The 16,079-nt window shown below is 37.6% G+C and overlaps 1 protein-coding gene across 1 annotated transcript; it reads right to left on the bottom strand.

The window, feature by feature from the left end:
* Positions 1–9,794: 9,794 nt before the first annotated feature.
* Positions 9,795–12,365, bottom strand: TSSK2 (testis specific serine kinase 2). The gene is made up of 2 exons (XM_056491761.1): positions 12,279–12,365; positions 9,795–11,297 (listed from the first exon to the last, which is right to left on the bottom strand). Exon 2 carries the CDS (start codon positions 11,038–11,040, stop codon positions 10,066–10,068), a length of 975 nt encoding a protein of 324 aa, XP_056347736.1. The 5' UTR covers positions 11,041–11,297; positions 12,279–12,365; the 3' UTR covers positions 9,795–10,065.
* Positions 12,366–16,079: the final 3,714 nt, after the last annotated feature.

The raw sequence follows: 16,079 nt of genomic DNA, 5'->3' as shown, positions 1-16,079 counted from the left end.
TTGCCACAGTACAGCAGTCCAGCGTTGCTCAGGCACTCTGTTTCCAAAGCAATTGCTTTGGAAATAAAACTTAAACGTAATTTTAGAAGTGATTATTTTGAAATGTGCTAGTTTACTTCAGAATGTTTATGAATGTTGCACTTCTTTACGGTTTCTTCCTTTTTCCTTGTATTTTTCTAGTTGCACACATTAGATTAGAAGTGACCTCATGAAAAACTGGATTGGAGCTGGGGCAATATGCAGAGCTCTATTTTTGACAAGGTCTTTTGTGATTCCCCTCAAATGTAAAACATAACTAGAGGATAGCAAACCAGAGGTGACTGTCATGAGCCACAGAATTTCCTACTGCTGAAAACCCTGCTACTTAGTACTATTTTACTGTCCTAGTGACATAATTTTATATGAAAAGTCCTTATATTTCTTACATAGCTTTTATTCATCCAGTAGCAGTTTTGGCTTTCATGCCAGACAAATTTGTGATGTAAAAAGTATAGTATGTTTATTCTTATTTTTTAATCTATGAAGCTTATCTGATCATAGCAATTTTTAAAAATGTTGAACCCCAAATACAAGTTCACCTGGAAATGGTAATGTTATATGGACTGCTTCTGTGTAATTAATGTATGTGAGATTTTACAAAAAAATTATTGGGAAATTCTGCTCAAGCAAGCAAAATGTTGCACTCTTGGAATTTAAAGTAAATGAGAGTTGCTGGCTCTTGGAGTGTAAACTTTGATTTGTGTTTTTGTGACTTCATCTGAAGTGCCAATTTCTCAATTCAAAGAAAAACAGTAAAAATTACACGCATGTCCAGCTCTTGGTCTGAAAATAGAGGTGACTTCACTTGGACTGTTTCCCTGAGAGAACATGGGGCTGATAGTATTTCCAAACACTCATGGATGGGTTTATGAGAAGATTTAGCAAGATTATCTGAAAGTATATTTTGGCATTTTCAGTTGCTGCAACACATTTCCTTGTCTCTAGCAATTTCATTAAAGTGGCCAGAAAATCCAATCTTTTCCTTATTTCCCTTTGTTGACACAATAGTTTGTTAAAGCTAATCCAACCTGACACCACTTTGTGTCATATTTAATTACTCTACAGATTATCACCACTTTTGAGCAAAGCCCCTAGGTTAAAATCCAGAACAATTCCATTTTTTATATTGTAAATAAATGTTGAGAGATTCTACAGAAGATCATAATGTGTTTGTAGTTGAGCACAACAGAAGATTGTGTACCTTCATGTGCCTAGATCTTAGCTGTGCCCCAGATATGAGTGTGGGGTGGGCTGGAAGGAGAGGAAGATGCATCCAAAGCAGTTGCCTGTGCAATATCAGGCCTGGCAGTCCAGCAGGGGAATGTGGCTCCAGCTTGCTATTGCATCACTGACACATACTCAAGGAAATGTTAGCTCCAAAGAATGTTTCCCTCATCTTTTAATTGAGATTGTCAGGAGATGAAGACTTTGTTTTAGAGTAGCGTGGGCAGTCTAGACCCACTTAATGAAATTCTAGACCCACATACTTGGTGAGATTCTAGAAAGAATTTAATTGGCTACAATTTCAGGGGAAGTCTCAGTTGATAGAGTTCACTAGCCTTGACTGTGGTGATTTTAGTAAAGACTGAGGTCAGGCCTCTCAAATCTGACCTGTGGCTGTGGAAGGTGGTAATTTTGGGGCAAACAAGAAGTTGCTTTGCCTTATTTTAAACCAGTTAAAATTCTGACTTTTCAATATTTTCAATGTGAGATGATAAGCCTTTCAGGGCTACAGCAGAACATGTAAACAGAGGCCAAAACTGCTGTTGCTTATGTAGAAAATGTGCTTTGACAGCCACTAGATAAAAAGGGAGAAGAAAGGTACACAAGTGTTACCTATTAAATTATGATTAATCAAATGTAACTAGACAAATTAACTGTAGCATTAGAAATGTTAATGTGTTTCTGTTTTGTTGATTTTTGCTTTTTTTCTTTAATGAGAGATTTACGCCATGACCAAGAAAAAAAAACAACAAACCCTCAGAATTGTAGAAACAAGTTTAATGGGGAAAAAGTAGTTTTGAATTTCTATAAGAATACCCAGAAATTTCCTACTAGATTCCTCCAAATTCCTGCTTCACTTTTCTGGATTACATTGTTCTGATTTTACATTCATTAGTGGTGGTTTCTACAGAAATTACTGGCAGTAATGGCAGGATATGAAGTTTACAGCATGTAAGAAGATAAAACCATGGTCTCACAGAAGGCAGCAGAATTAGAGTGGATCATCTCCTCAAGGCAGGAAACCTCTTCACTACAACCACATTGTTTTTTGCTTGGATGTTTTTTTTTTTTACAGGTTGCTTGAGGCATCTTCACTCATGAATACAATAAATTTAAGCTGTTGTTCAACAATAGCAGGTTTTGAGATCTCTGCTACAGTTTAGCATGATAATATTAATATCTGTAGTTAATACACTGAAACATAGACTAAAAATGTTTTCATTTACATTCCATTTTATTTAGTTTTTTGGTTCAATATTTTTTCCTCATAGGTTTCCATATGAATTCATTTAAGGGATAGAACACCTGCTACAGTGAGTGCATGAGGGAAATCTTTGGTGATGAATCATACAAGAGAAAAAGGAGGATAATGGGAGTCCCATCTGGACATGAAAAGGAAAGAACACTAGACACAAGACTAGAACATACTGTGAACTGTTCTTAGATCTTTCTTGTAAAAGTGAGCAATATGGTGTACTCAAACTGCTATTCAGCAACTATTCATGAATTCTGTAATATTTCCCACAAAAGCAAAGTATCCTTTGGAAGAGTGTAAAGGAATAAGAAGACAAAGGAGACAATAGTGTAGAACAGCCTTGGGGTTGTGGACTATGTCAGAATAGCAGTAATGTGAAGGTAGCACAAGATTCAGACCTGGGTTCTGTGGCTGGATACGGAAGCAGCTAATCCTAGAAAACGTTATTTTGCTCTGTTTCAGTGATTTTATTTTTTGTATCACTTCTTAGTTTAAAAAATAATAGTCTAACAAAATCAAGACAAGATTTTGGCCTTTTTACTTTGACAGATGTGGAAAATAATGAACCAAATATTTCTTTCTCCTGGTAGGAAATATTTAGTACTAAGAAAACCTGTTTCTGAAATGCATTGAAGTACACAGAAGAAATCATTTCTGTAGTAGGCCAAACTAGCTTTGCTTTGATGTAATCTTTTCCTTTAAGGGAAATCATAAAAAGATGAATGTATACATAGTCATTAAAAACTCTGAATATGTAATTCCTTGGTGGATTGCCCATGCTTTAAGATAATCTAAAGCTCACAGTTTTTGATCAGAAAAGCAGAGATTTCTCTCTGATTAACCCACACAATTTTCTTAAACTGCAGGTGAATGTATCCTGACAGGTACTTTGCTGGATTGATGATTCTGTGTTAAACTGCATTTAAAAAAATCACATCTCAAGGTTGATTGCTGATGTTGAGCAGGACTGGTAAGGATAAACTACTAGAACAAGTTGATGCTGAAGAACAAGCAAACCAATCCCATTTTGTTTATTTTTACATCTTGGTATTGGTACAGTGAAAATTAATGATTAAAGCATGAATAAAATCCAGCTCAATTTCTTTAAGTTTGTGTATGTTGGAATATTTAGAATTTTTTGTAATGCTAGGCAGAAGTGACTTGAAGTATAGCCTTGGCAAACTTTGAATAGCTTGATGTGTGTAACAAAGAGATACTCTAGTCATCATATTTCAACTAGATGTGGAAGTAGGATGCTTGAAATTGGTTTGGTTTCTTTGGTTTGGGATTTTTTTTTGTTGTGTTTTGTTTTCTTTTTTTCTAGTTAGATCCCATCAAAGGCAGAAAAAACAGATAGGCAGCAGTAATAATTCACTATAGTTCATAACTTTACTGCTCCTAATTAAATCAATTTTGTCACAGATTGTGTTTCTCAGTGGCTTAGTCTGTACAACACATATGTTCAGATTTTTAACAGTAATCAGGTACTCAGTGTTTGTAGAATCTGAGTACTTAATATGTTTTAAAAGTTCCATATTCATCCTGTATTTCAGTTTCACTTTGTAAAGCTGAGATAATGTTATTCCTCTTCTTTACAAAGGTATTATGAGATAAATGCATTAAATGCTGCAATGTGCTCGGGACTTATGCTAATTTTAGGTGTCTAACACAGTCTAGTAAACTAAGTGCCTAATGTGTCTAGATGTTTTATCTTGCAGAAATTGCTTGAGTAAAACTTAGCATAATATGAATTATTTTTGTAAATATGGTGAAGGTTTAGGTGCTGATGCAAATACCAATACCAAGGACTACAAATGACTTGAATGAACTTTGATTTTGGTCCATTAAAATTTGTCATGAGCAATTTTCAACACTCACGTTCTGAAATTTTTTTTTTTTTTTTTCTGGTTGTGTCTTGTCTGATTGTGTCTTATGAATAATCTTGTGATTTTTTTCATAGGACTGCTATGTGCTCAAGAAGATTCGAGTGTTGTATTTATGTAGCTCTAATGACTGTGACTTTCTGTCCAGGTCAAAGGAATTAGATTTCTGAGCCAGTAGATATCACCACTATTAAAGGCAGTCATTCATCCATTTACAAGCTGTCAAGTGGCATAACAGATAACTTGTCTTTTCTGCCTTTTCTGTGTTAGGACAATCAGCAAATGTTAATTCCCTCCAATGCTTACTCCTTCCAGCTTTCACCTGTTTCCTCTGTCCACTGCACCTTGTCCTGAATGGAGTGATGCACTTCACTTGGGAGAGAGAGAAGCAGCAATAAACCTTGTTAACATAAAACAGTGACTCAACAGAATCAAATGGTAAATGTGGCAGTGCTTTAACAAGGTACACCTGGCTATCTACTGCCTGAAGGACAAGAAAAAGCTGTCAGGGAGACTCTCCCATTGAGTCATGAGGCTCAGGAAGGACCCCCTTGCTTTCTAGACTCCTCAGACTGCAGCTGGATCCAGTCCTAGTCTCACACTTGGACAGTGGTTTATGTCCAAAGGAGTTTATGTGTACAGTTTTTGTACCACTTGGCTAAGATTTCAGAGATTAGGATACTATTGATCACTTCCTGAGGATCTGTTGTGGCAAGGAACCTTTCAGCCTTGAGGGTAACCCTGAGAGAAAGGAAAGCTCCTGGAGTGCAGCCACTGTGGGAAATCTCAGTGGGCCCTGAGCTGTCCAGTATTTATAATAAAATGATTGACTGATGGTGATATTTGCATAGTGGCAAGACGTCTGGGTCAGTGTTCCAGACAGCCCTTGGCTGCCCTGAAGCCATCTGTCCCCAGAGTCCCCAGGAAGCTGGATGGAGGCACCAGAGCCCTGCTGCTTGTCAGGGCTGGGAGGGGGCAGCACACACCACACAGCCAGCAAGTTAAACATAAAGCCTCTCTGGGGAAATGCAATGATACTCCAAGATGTGGAAGTGCTGTCCTGGACACTGTGTCCTTGGTCAAACTGGTGTTTGCAAATGCAAACTCTGCTTGCAAATGCTGTGCAATTCCACCAACTCATACCCTTCTGTACTACCAAAATAGTTATCCACTGGAGTTTTTCTTTCTGTGGTTTGAAGAACTTCTAATGGCTGTACAGAGACCATTTTGTTCATGTTTAGAGGTGTTTTTTTTTTTGGAAACAGTACCTGTGTGAGAAAAAACAACTATCATTGAACTAAAAACCTTTACAGGAATTGGAAAGAAATCTTACAAAATTTCATTGTGGAATTGAGTCTTGAAATATACTTCAATAAATTATATGCATGACATTTCAAGGGATAGTACTGAGACTTTTTAACAAATTGTAACTTTTTGAGCCTTATTTTTTAGTGGAATGTCCATGATGGTTCATATAGCTCTGAGTGACAGAGTAAGGAGCATAAAATGAGGCAGGTTCTCCTTTAAGAGTCCTACCCCTCCAAATGTGTTCAAGTGATTTAAATACAGACAAAAAAATTAATTCAATAGTTTCATTATCAGTAATTACTAGAAATAATTTTATTTTCAAACTAAATCTATGGAAATGAACAAAGCTTATGAAATGAATATATATTATTCATATTTAAAGTGAATTTCTTTAGCTATTCTAAGGGCAAGTGTTTGAGTGAGTTTAATCTTTGATTTATAGAGGCAAATAAAATTAGGATTCTTTACATTATTATGGTTATGCAGACAAAATTTAAATAGTTATCTTAACATTTATTATGACTGCTGTACCTGTTAGATAAAAGCCATTAATTTTAAGTACCAGCGATATAAGATAGGAAAGTGTGGACACTTCTGGCTAAGGAAAGGATGACTCTAAAACTCACTTAATCACTTGTAATGTGTAGAGGAAAGTGCAAATTAAATTTTGATCTGAAACATTTGTGATTACAACAACCTCAATTTTCATTCCCCAATTCTAGTACATGGTATTGATTCCTCTAGAAATCTGAGGAGATAGAAGCTGAGGGAACTGAGGAGCAACTGAGTTAACTGGTTGTTTAGGGTGGAGAAAATGAGGCTTGGGGGACCTCACCACTCCCTACAAGTGCCTAAAAGAAGGCTGCAGTCAGGGGAGGATTGGTCTTTCCCTTCAGGTAACAAGAAATGGGACAAGAGTAAGGTTGTGCCAATGAAGGTTTAGACTGGATATCAGGAAAAAGGTCTCCACTGATAGGGTGCTTAAGCACTGGTACAGACTGCCCAAGGAAATGGTGGAATCAACACCCCTGGAAGTTTTCAAAAAATGAATAGATGAGGTGCTTGGGGACATGGTTAGTGGTGATTGTTTTAATGGCTGGGCTTTAGATCTTAAAGGTCTTTCCTAGCCTTAGTAAATATATGATTCTATGATATTTAGTCGAAGTAAATCCAGGGTCATTTTGACAGAGTTATAGCAGTGTCCTGGAATGACTTTATGATGATTGTATCCCCAGTCATCTGCTCTGTTTATGCTGGGCATTGAGCAGCTTTCAGACTGGTTCTGGAGTGAAGGGGGCGAGGAGAAGCGCGGGGTTTGTAATCAGAGCACTCCTTCCCCCTGTGCCGGCTCCTGGGCTGTGCTGGCTGCAGCACTGATGGACAGCGGGACACAGCTCTCCTCTGCTTTTTAGTTAGCATTTTTTACTAGCTCAGGCAGAGAAGTTCTCTGGGCTGTGGCTTTTCTTTTTCTTGGAACTGTTTGGCCCTGCTGAAACCCAGAAGAAAACCGGGAGCTCACACCTGTGGTCTGCCAGGGCTGGGACACAACATTTTCCAGTGCCACAGGGACTGATAAGAGATGAGCTACACTCCACAAAAAGGACTGTCTGAATATGCCATCTCTTCAGGACAGCGAAAGTTTTATTGTTTAATATTATTCATTTGTTTTTTGTGCTCGTGAGTGCTTTTCTTGTTGAATAAACAGGTTTTCTCCACTTTTCTCCAAGGAAATCTTTTCCCAAACCAGTTGGGGATGGGGTCTCTTGAATCTGCTTTCTTGAGTGATCCTATTTGGAAGTTTTCTCCCAAATTTTGCACTAGACCACGAAAAACAGGACACATTTTATCCTATTTACTGCGTTCAACTGAAATTACATTTTTAGTAGGCTTAGTTATTTTGTTGTGGTATTCACCAATACAGTTCACAGGTCCTCTTTCTCTAGAGGTTTTTTAGGACTTACGTGTTTGTTTTCAATGGCATGTCCTGTCTTCCTAAAAGGATTGGAATAAAACTGGATTCCCAAGTAAACCAGAATTGCAAAATGTACCCTCCTTAGATGCATGTCAGACATCTATCTCTTTTATACAATTTACACAACAGAGTAGCTCACATCTGTAATAAATTCAGCTGGAAAGGCCTCTGGGTAAGAGAGCTGTCCTGCCTTTTGATTTTGGCTGTGCACTTAGAGATATTTTGGCCACAGACACACAACTGGAAATAGGAATGTGCCTGAACTGCCTGAACTTTAGTAGTATTCTTGCCATGAACATGCATCACAGTGTGGAGGCTCATGATCCTGTCTAAGGAGCTGCCAGTACACCAGGAAGAGGTGCCACACCTTCTTTGTGGCACATCCCGTGTGATCATGTCCGATCATGTTGTCTCCTTTTGTATCTGCTATCTGATATGCAAACTTCATGTAAGTGGCAAAGGTAAAATAGAATAAGAAAATGTTTTCCATGGCTTCACCTTCTTTTTAGTACTGTGCTTTGGTCCCAGGTTAAATCAATGAAAGCAAAATAATAATAAGCTATAGTTTTAAGCTTTCTACTCAATTGCTATCTCAAAAAATTCATGAGCTCCATTTTGTTTGTCCAAGTGTTCTTTTCAATGGCTGTGACTTCTAAACTTGTGGCAGTGGAAACATACCCTGTTTTTTTAAATGTTCTCCTGCCACAAGCAATGAGTGCTAATTAGAGCTCGATCTGACTTTGTCTCTCCTTGGATTATTAAGGATAGCAAGAGCTCTGCTGAGTGGCTGTTTGTACAATCCATCTTTTAGTCCACTCAGAGGCAGAAGACTATTCAGAATAAGATTTATAATTATTCCAGAGTGCATTTGATTTCTTAGCATCAAAAATAATCTCTTATATTATTAAGCAAAAAGGTGTTTTTTTTTTCCCAGAATAGATTTAGCTGTCCATACTTACTAAATGCAAATAATAATTTAAATTATGGTCAGTGTTTTTTTATTTGATGGATTTATTGATAGCAGTATTTTATATCTGATATTTTAGCACAGTATTTTGATGCAACAGCATATTTTCTGTAAAGAGTAGTGGGCGAAATAATGGATAAACATAATTTTTGTCTTGTCAAATTGTATGTTAGAGTACTTTTTGACATTTTGCTACTTTTCAGTAGCACTTCAAGTTTTCTTTCTCTCTATTTTATAAAGAGTTAAACATAATAGTCTGTCCCTTTTAAGAAATACTAAATCATGAATATGTCATCATTTGTGTGCATGACATTCTCAGGCATTGGATAGATCCTTTGTAGATCAATAATTGGTCAAATATCTCTGGCCAAGCAGACCCATGAAATTATTTGTTTTGCTTTACTTTTAGTGACAGGCAATTATTTGAGTACCAAAGAATTGAGTAATAAAATTCCCAAAGTCTCCACTGGGATCAGATTTTACCCACATAACATTTTTTGATGTTTTTCTGCAGGAAGTGGCTGGACTATAAATGTGTGCTCACATAACTTATCCAGCTGAATCAATCTTGTGAGATCTAGAGGTAAATGTCTTAGACCAGTGGGACAGGAGACTTGTTATTTTGCAGGCTTTTAAAATGACCCTTGATTAGGACTACCTTGCAGGACTGTAATGCAAATAAAATAATTAACATTATTTTTTAAATTTTAGGCTAAGCAACCATAGCATTGAAGCTAGATGTTTTATTTTTTTAATGTCGAACATAATATCTCTTGTTATAGAAAAAAGAAATTGTTACTCATGCATGTCTTTTGCTCTGTCAATAAGTTTCAGTTAAAAGGCAGCTGATCCTTGGATCTGTGGTTTTTTTTTTCAAATTTCCCTTGCTAACTAATGAAAACTCTTCCTGCATTCCTTTATACTTAAAACTTGTGTTTCATTGTTATGGTACAACTGATTTGTAATCCTTGTTAATTTTTAAGTATAGGGAAGTGGTTTCCATTGCACATTTTTTTGTTGAAAGACTCAAATCTGAAAGAGAAAATCAGCTAAATTTTGACTCATAAGCAGTATGTCTAGGCAGATCCTATAGTATAGAAATAGTTATAAATTGCAAACAAAGTGCACCAGTCTGATGTTCAGATATATAAAAACATTGCATGTTTGAAATACATTCCTCCTTCAAGTATTACATACAAAGTGCTCCTCTGCAGTTTGTTTACATGATCTAAAACTTCCCTCCCTTATTATTTCCCTCTGTCTTTCACAGCCCTGACTTTGGCAGTGTTAAAGCTGCTTCCTTCAAGCGCGCTGTGCAGGAGTGGGACACAACTGCTGCAGGGAGTTTTAGACAGGCTCTCTTTAATGTGAGTTTAAACTAATGCAGTTCACAGGTTAGGCCAACACTGTGTTCCTATTAAAGGAAAGTATCCTTAAGAGGATCTGATCTCCTCTTCCACTCCTTACACTTACGCACAATGGGAATTGTCATTCTGTTGTTTCTTGGGTTTTTCTTGCCACTGGCTTTGAGTTCACCCCCTCCTGCAACTCGCAGACTGTGCGTGAGTTTTGGGGCCTGCAACCAGGGATGTCTCAAAACATCATCTATGCACAGCCTTTGAGACGCATCAGGGTGGAGCAAGTGGACAATGAGGTTCTTGCAGTCTGAAGAGAGATTTTTTGACTTGATGAAGGGAATCTTTCGTTGTTTCTGAACGTGGAGCATTTCTCTGACATTGGAACTATCAAATGGCTGTGAAGCAAAAAGCATTGCATACAGGATAATGCCCAGGCTCCACATGTCCGAAATCCTGGGGTCACAAGGAATATGCTCGAGCAGTTCGGGGGCTGAGTACGCAAGAGACCCGCAGAAGGTGCTGCTGAGAATGGTTTTTCCATTTCCATCCCTTGCCAGGAGTTTTGAAAAGCCAAAGTCTGACAGCTTGAAGTTAAGATCATTGTCGAGAAGGATGTTGTCACATTTCAGGTCCCTGTGGGCAAAGTCCAAGTCATGGCAATGCTTGATGGCAGAAGCCAACTGCTGGAATTTGCCGCGAGCGGTGCTCTCTTCCATCGCACCCTGGCTGGTGAGGTAGTTCAGAAGGCTCCCCCTTTCCCCCAGCTCCATCACTATGTACACTTTCCCAGACGATGTCTCAAAAATCTCATAGGTTTCGATGATTGAGGGGTGGTGCAGTCGCATCAAAGCCTCCATTTCCCTGGGGAGAAATTTTTCCAGAACATTCTGAGAAATTTTCTTTTTGTCAATGATCTTGATGGCCACTTTGCATTTCAGGCGGTGGCTGTAGGCAGCCTTCACTTTGCCGTAGGAGCCTTCTCCAAGAGTGTCACCGAGGCTGTAGCCCTTCTTTTTAAGCACCACAGCATCCATCCTGGGAGAGCTGCAGGGACCTGCCCCAGCGGGAGCTGCTCTGCATCCTGTGCTGCTGGGCTCTGCTCCACGCCTGATGGTGCTGCCGGGGGCACAGCTGGCCTGGGTGTGAGTGGTTACTGCGTGATCTCATGAACAGTTGCCCTGGAAGGATCTTTCTGTCATTTCATGGAACTACTCTGTGACATCATACAGGCCAAAACTCAACATGGAGGCGCTGGCTGCTCTGTGCTGTCACTGACAGTTGTCTCTGCACACTGCAGTCAGAAACAGGAGATAATTTCTCAATTATATATTTCTCTTTTTAGGATGGTCAGAGCAGGAGGACCATTTTATATCTTAGTTTTGTAATGTTATTTTTCAGCTGTACATCATTACTACAATACACTCTGCATTTTTGGTGGATTTTAGGAAAACGACTAAACCCACTTGATGACTGAGACTTTGTGGAGCAGTGCACAGTGCATTCAAAAACCTTTCTTTTTATCTTTTTCTTTTTGGTGGTATGATAGATCCTGGTTTGTTAATAAGTGCTGTTTGCTGAGTTTGATTGCAATAACAGCTGACCAACTTGAGTCTTGCAGGGAGTACCATGGAGTCCCACCAGTTCAGTGTTTTATGTCAGTTTTGTTGAGTTCTAGAAGTCTATTCCTTATTTCAGAAGAAAATAATTCTATGGAAATTCAAAATTGACATTACAGATAATCTCCCTGTATATGAACATTTCTTTTCTTGCTTTTAGCACTTAGTGTTAGTAAACTTCCTAAGAAATTGTAGAGAAACATTCATTTTTATTGGTCTCAATAACATTGCAGGGTACAGCCACATAACCAGATTAAAGAATTGAAAATCACATGAAACTACAATAAATAATAATAATAATAATAAAAAAATAATGTTGTAGTTCTGTTTTTGATATTGGGTAAAATACTCTGAGTTGCTTTCAAACTGATAGCATTCTTTTAAATTGAAGATTTCATTCTAGAGTCTCTCAAGGTTACTATGTCAACGAAACAGAAAGTTACAGTAAGTCAGGAATGATAGTAGTTCTCAACCTTCAGTTTTTCTGTATTAAATGGTACATGTTCTTATTGCATCAAGTCTTTTTTTTTTTGGGTTTAAGGAGAATTTGCAGTGGATATTTCACACATGCTGCTCTGCATATTTTTGTTTTAGTCTTTCAACACGCACATAGAAGGGAAAATTTATAGGGAAGGGGAAAAGAGCAACTTCCTGACGTTATTCTGTTCTTATTCTATTCTGTTCTTAAGGATATGGACAATTCCAAAGTATAGATGTAACAATTCAGCATCATGCCTTTGTCTGTCCTGAAGATGCATCTGAACTGTGAGAGGAACGACATAAACCATTGTGATGACACTGGAAAGAACAAAGAAGAAAAGTCTTTAAAATACATGCAAGAATGCATAAAGATTTACAGTGGGGTATTTCATGTGGTTGTTTCCAGGACATTAATTTAATTGGTTCTTTTCAGGTGTAGATAAAAATGTGGCCTTGTATTAAATGTTGGATAGCCTCATATCATCTACTCATGCTTAAAACCACTTCAACTTTTAGTGTAGGTGGCTAATCTTCATTCCAGCCTGTTAATTCTTTAGGAAATCCGTTTTGCATCTAGACATTTTTGTATTTGGTGCAAGGTACCCAAAATGCATCATGCATTCTCTACCTGTTTGTGTATCTTCTTATTGTCATTATTTTGAAATTTATATAAACAGATACAGAAAAGCATTAGTTATGGTGAAATTTTCAAGCAATGATTTCCACCAGAGCTGAGTGGCAGTGTTAACCAAACACTACTACAATCTTTTTCTTCTCACAGTAATTTAAGGAAATGATCATGATTTTGTGGGAAAGCTCATATTTTTACTATTAATATAAATTAAGACAAAATTGTGCATCAAATCTGAGTGTATCAACTTATGCATATTTTTTTGAGTAATTAACTGCTGGTGTTTTCAGAGGCAATGGATCTGGAGAGTGGTTGGTGTTTGTTCTCTGCTCTGTAAGATCAGTCACTGTAAGATAATGTCACCATGGAACCAATGGATTAAGAAAGAGGATCTATATTCAGCAAAGCAGTTAATCCCTTTGATGTTGATGTGGTTAAACTTAATCAAAATCTATGTGAGAAGTCAGATCTATTGAAATAAATTTTTGTCTGTGTTGGTGTTAATGTAAGATTTTCTTTAGTTAAAGGAACTAACTGGTGTTTAATTAGAATTTTGAATAATACTTAGAATCATCAATATTAGAAATTTACCAAATTTATACAGAGCTTTTTTTTCCCGGTGCCCATCTGTGTAGTTGCAAATGTAATAGACTCAGGGCTTTAATGATGCAAATTAAATTTTCCAGTGAGAGAAATGCCAATATAGGCTGAGTATTAATTCTGAATCTAGAGGGGAAAGAGCAAACAATTAATTCATTACATCTGGCAGAAGCAATTCAGTAGTTGCCTCTCTAGTTACTTTAGTTATATTTGTTCTTAAAAAACAAAGGAAACCAACACCTCGTCTCTCAGACAGACCTGGTTGTCTGTTGCTTTATTTATTTTCCTTGCTCTGCTGTCATCCTCTTTCACAAACCTGTAGGGTTAGGTGATCAGAGAGAACACTGAAATTCCCCCTGCATCAGTGTAGCCCCAAGTGTACCAGCAGTGTCTTGAAAATCAGGTGTTTAACACTGGATCAGGGATCAGTACAATAGGAACTGTATGGCACACTGATAGTGGGGAGAATAGCTAGAAGGTAGAAACATTTTAAGCCCTGGATGAGTATTTCCTTTTGCATCAGAAAGCTTCATTTGAAATTTATTAATTATGCTGACAATATATTTTTTCAATAATATTTGTGAGGGTTTTAGCTGGGATAGAGTAAATTTTCTTTGTAGTAGTTGGTATGGGTCTATATTTTGGATTTCTGTTGATAATTCAGAGATGTTTTCATTATCACTGAGCAGCACTTACCCAGAGCCAAGGCCTTTTTGGCTCCTCAGCCACCCCACCAGCAAGAGCTCCAGAAGGAGCTGGGAGGGGACACAGCCAGGACAGCTGATCCCAACTGACCCAGGGGATATCCCAGACCATATGGCACCATAGAAATCTGGGGAGAAGGAGGAAAGGGGAACGTTTTGAGTGATAGTCTTTTATCTTCCCAAGTCACTGTTACAGTGATGGAGCCCTGCTGTCCTGGGGATAGCTGAGCACCTGCCTGCCATGGCAAGTGGGGAATTAATTCCTTGGTTTGCCTTGCTTATGCATATGGTTTTTGCTTTACCTGTTAAACTGACTTTATTTCAACCCATGTTTTTAAACTTTGATTCTCTCCCCAGTCCACCAGGGTAAAGTGAGTGAGAGGCTGTGTGGGGCTCCATTACCATCTGGGGTTTAACCATGAGAGTGTTGAAAGCATTTTTCAGCCTTACCAGAATTAGGTATCGATTTTTAGTATTTATGATTTTTTTTTCCACAGACATTTCACAACACATTTATCCTGGTTTTCTAATATGGAAGAGTTATCACACAATAAATTGAATGGATTTTTTAGAGTATTGTCATGGGAGGTACTCTGCTGGCATCAAATTCTTTCTTTGCAATTTCCTGGAATATTTAACAATGAAGGAACTCTAAAATATGGTTTATTTGTATAAAATATCTCTGCAAATAAAAACTTTGGATTGACTTTTAATTCCAACCTTGCATGTGTGGGTTTTTTATTTCTAAGGGGCAAGATGTTACATGCAAGTCCTAATGAATTACAATATGTGGTCTGAATTCTCCACAGCTTTCTGTCCTCTGCAGTTCTGAGTTGTAGGAGAGCTGCTGTTGCTGATATTCTATGAAAATGTTAACATCCTGGTGATAACAATTCTGCCAAAGCCATTCATCATATTTTGCCTAAATCTGGCAAGAATGGGGAAACTGGAAAGCAAAATGTCTATCTTTGTGAGGGGAATGGGTTTTTTTGGTGACCCAAAGGGGAGTCTTGGGTCAGAATTAGGGATTTTATATCCTTCTCCACTGTGAAGACTTGGATGTTGTAGATGTTTTTCTTCGGATTGACAAGAGTTTATATACTAAGACCTATCAAAATAGTTTTCCACAACAAAAGTTCAGTGAAATAAGACTTCAAAAACAATCTAAAAGAAAAATGCATAAGAAAAATGTCAAGTGATTATTCAACATATTTGTGTTTTAGGTTAGTCATTTGAGTGTAAGAACACTAGAAAGTCCCTTTTTAAAAAAAATTCCTTAATATTTTTCTTATGAGAACAGTTCTTGGAATAAGTACATGCTGTGAATATCAAGTGTGAAAATGGTCCAGGTTTCATAAGAACAGGTTTCATAAAAAAGAAATGAGAACAGACTGTTTCTGTCAAATAGTCAGTGCTTAGGGAATGTTTTCTTCAAAGTATGTAAGGGCATTTTCAGGCATTTAAATTGAAAATAAACAATTTAATTAAAAATAAATCCCACATGCTGGATGAAGTACATGGCTGCTTGGGTGGTAATTCTTTTAGGTTTATACTCTATACAGAATTTGAGAAATCCCACCTTACCTGTCATGAAATCCTTTTGTGTCAGAGTCAAGCTACGTGAGGAGATAAACTGATGGAATGACTGAGAGCACACAAAATGCTAGCTTAGGTAAAATGCACACTGCTGATAACCCACTAAGCCTTCCTGGGTATGCTAATCCTAATTTATGTAAAATCGTAATTAAGACAGTTTTGTTTATTGCTTGTAGCCATGAGCACCTGGAAGACTGACTAATCCCAGCCATGTGTTGGGGACAATCCAGCTGCTTTTGTTAACTCAGAATGCAGAAAAGTTTGTATTTGTGAGCTGTTTTTGCTGGTGTTCTTTCAGGCAATTATAGAGGCCCTTTTCCCCATTGTATCAGGAACTGGAACAGAAAAAGCATCCTAAATAAAATGAATGAAGGGATTTTTGGAGCAAGAGGACAAAATCTAAATAGGCTCGCTGTGTTGCCAGCCAAACTTTACATGAGAATATC

This window comes from Oenanthe melanoleuca, chromosome 4A, assembly GCF_029582105.1.
Source record: "Oenanthe melanoleuca isolate GR-GAL-2019-014 chromosome 4A, OMel1.0, whole genome shotgun sequence".
Lineage (NCBI taxonomy): Eukaryota > Metazoa > Chordata > Aves > Passeriformes > Muscicapidae > Oenanthe > Oenanthe melanoleuca.
The sequence above is the reverse complement of the archived record's forward strand: the minus strand, read 5'-3'. Positions and strand labels throughout refer to the sequence as shown.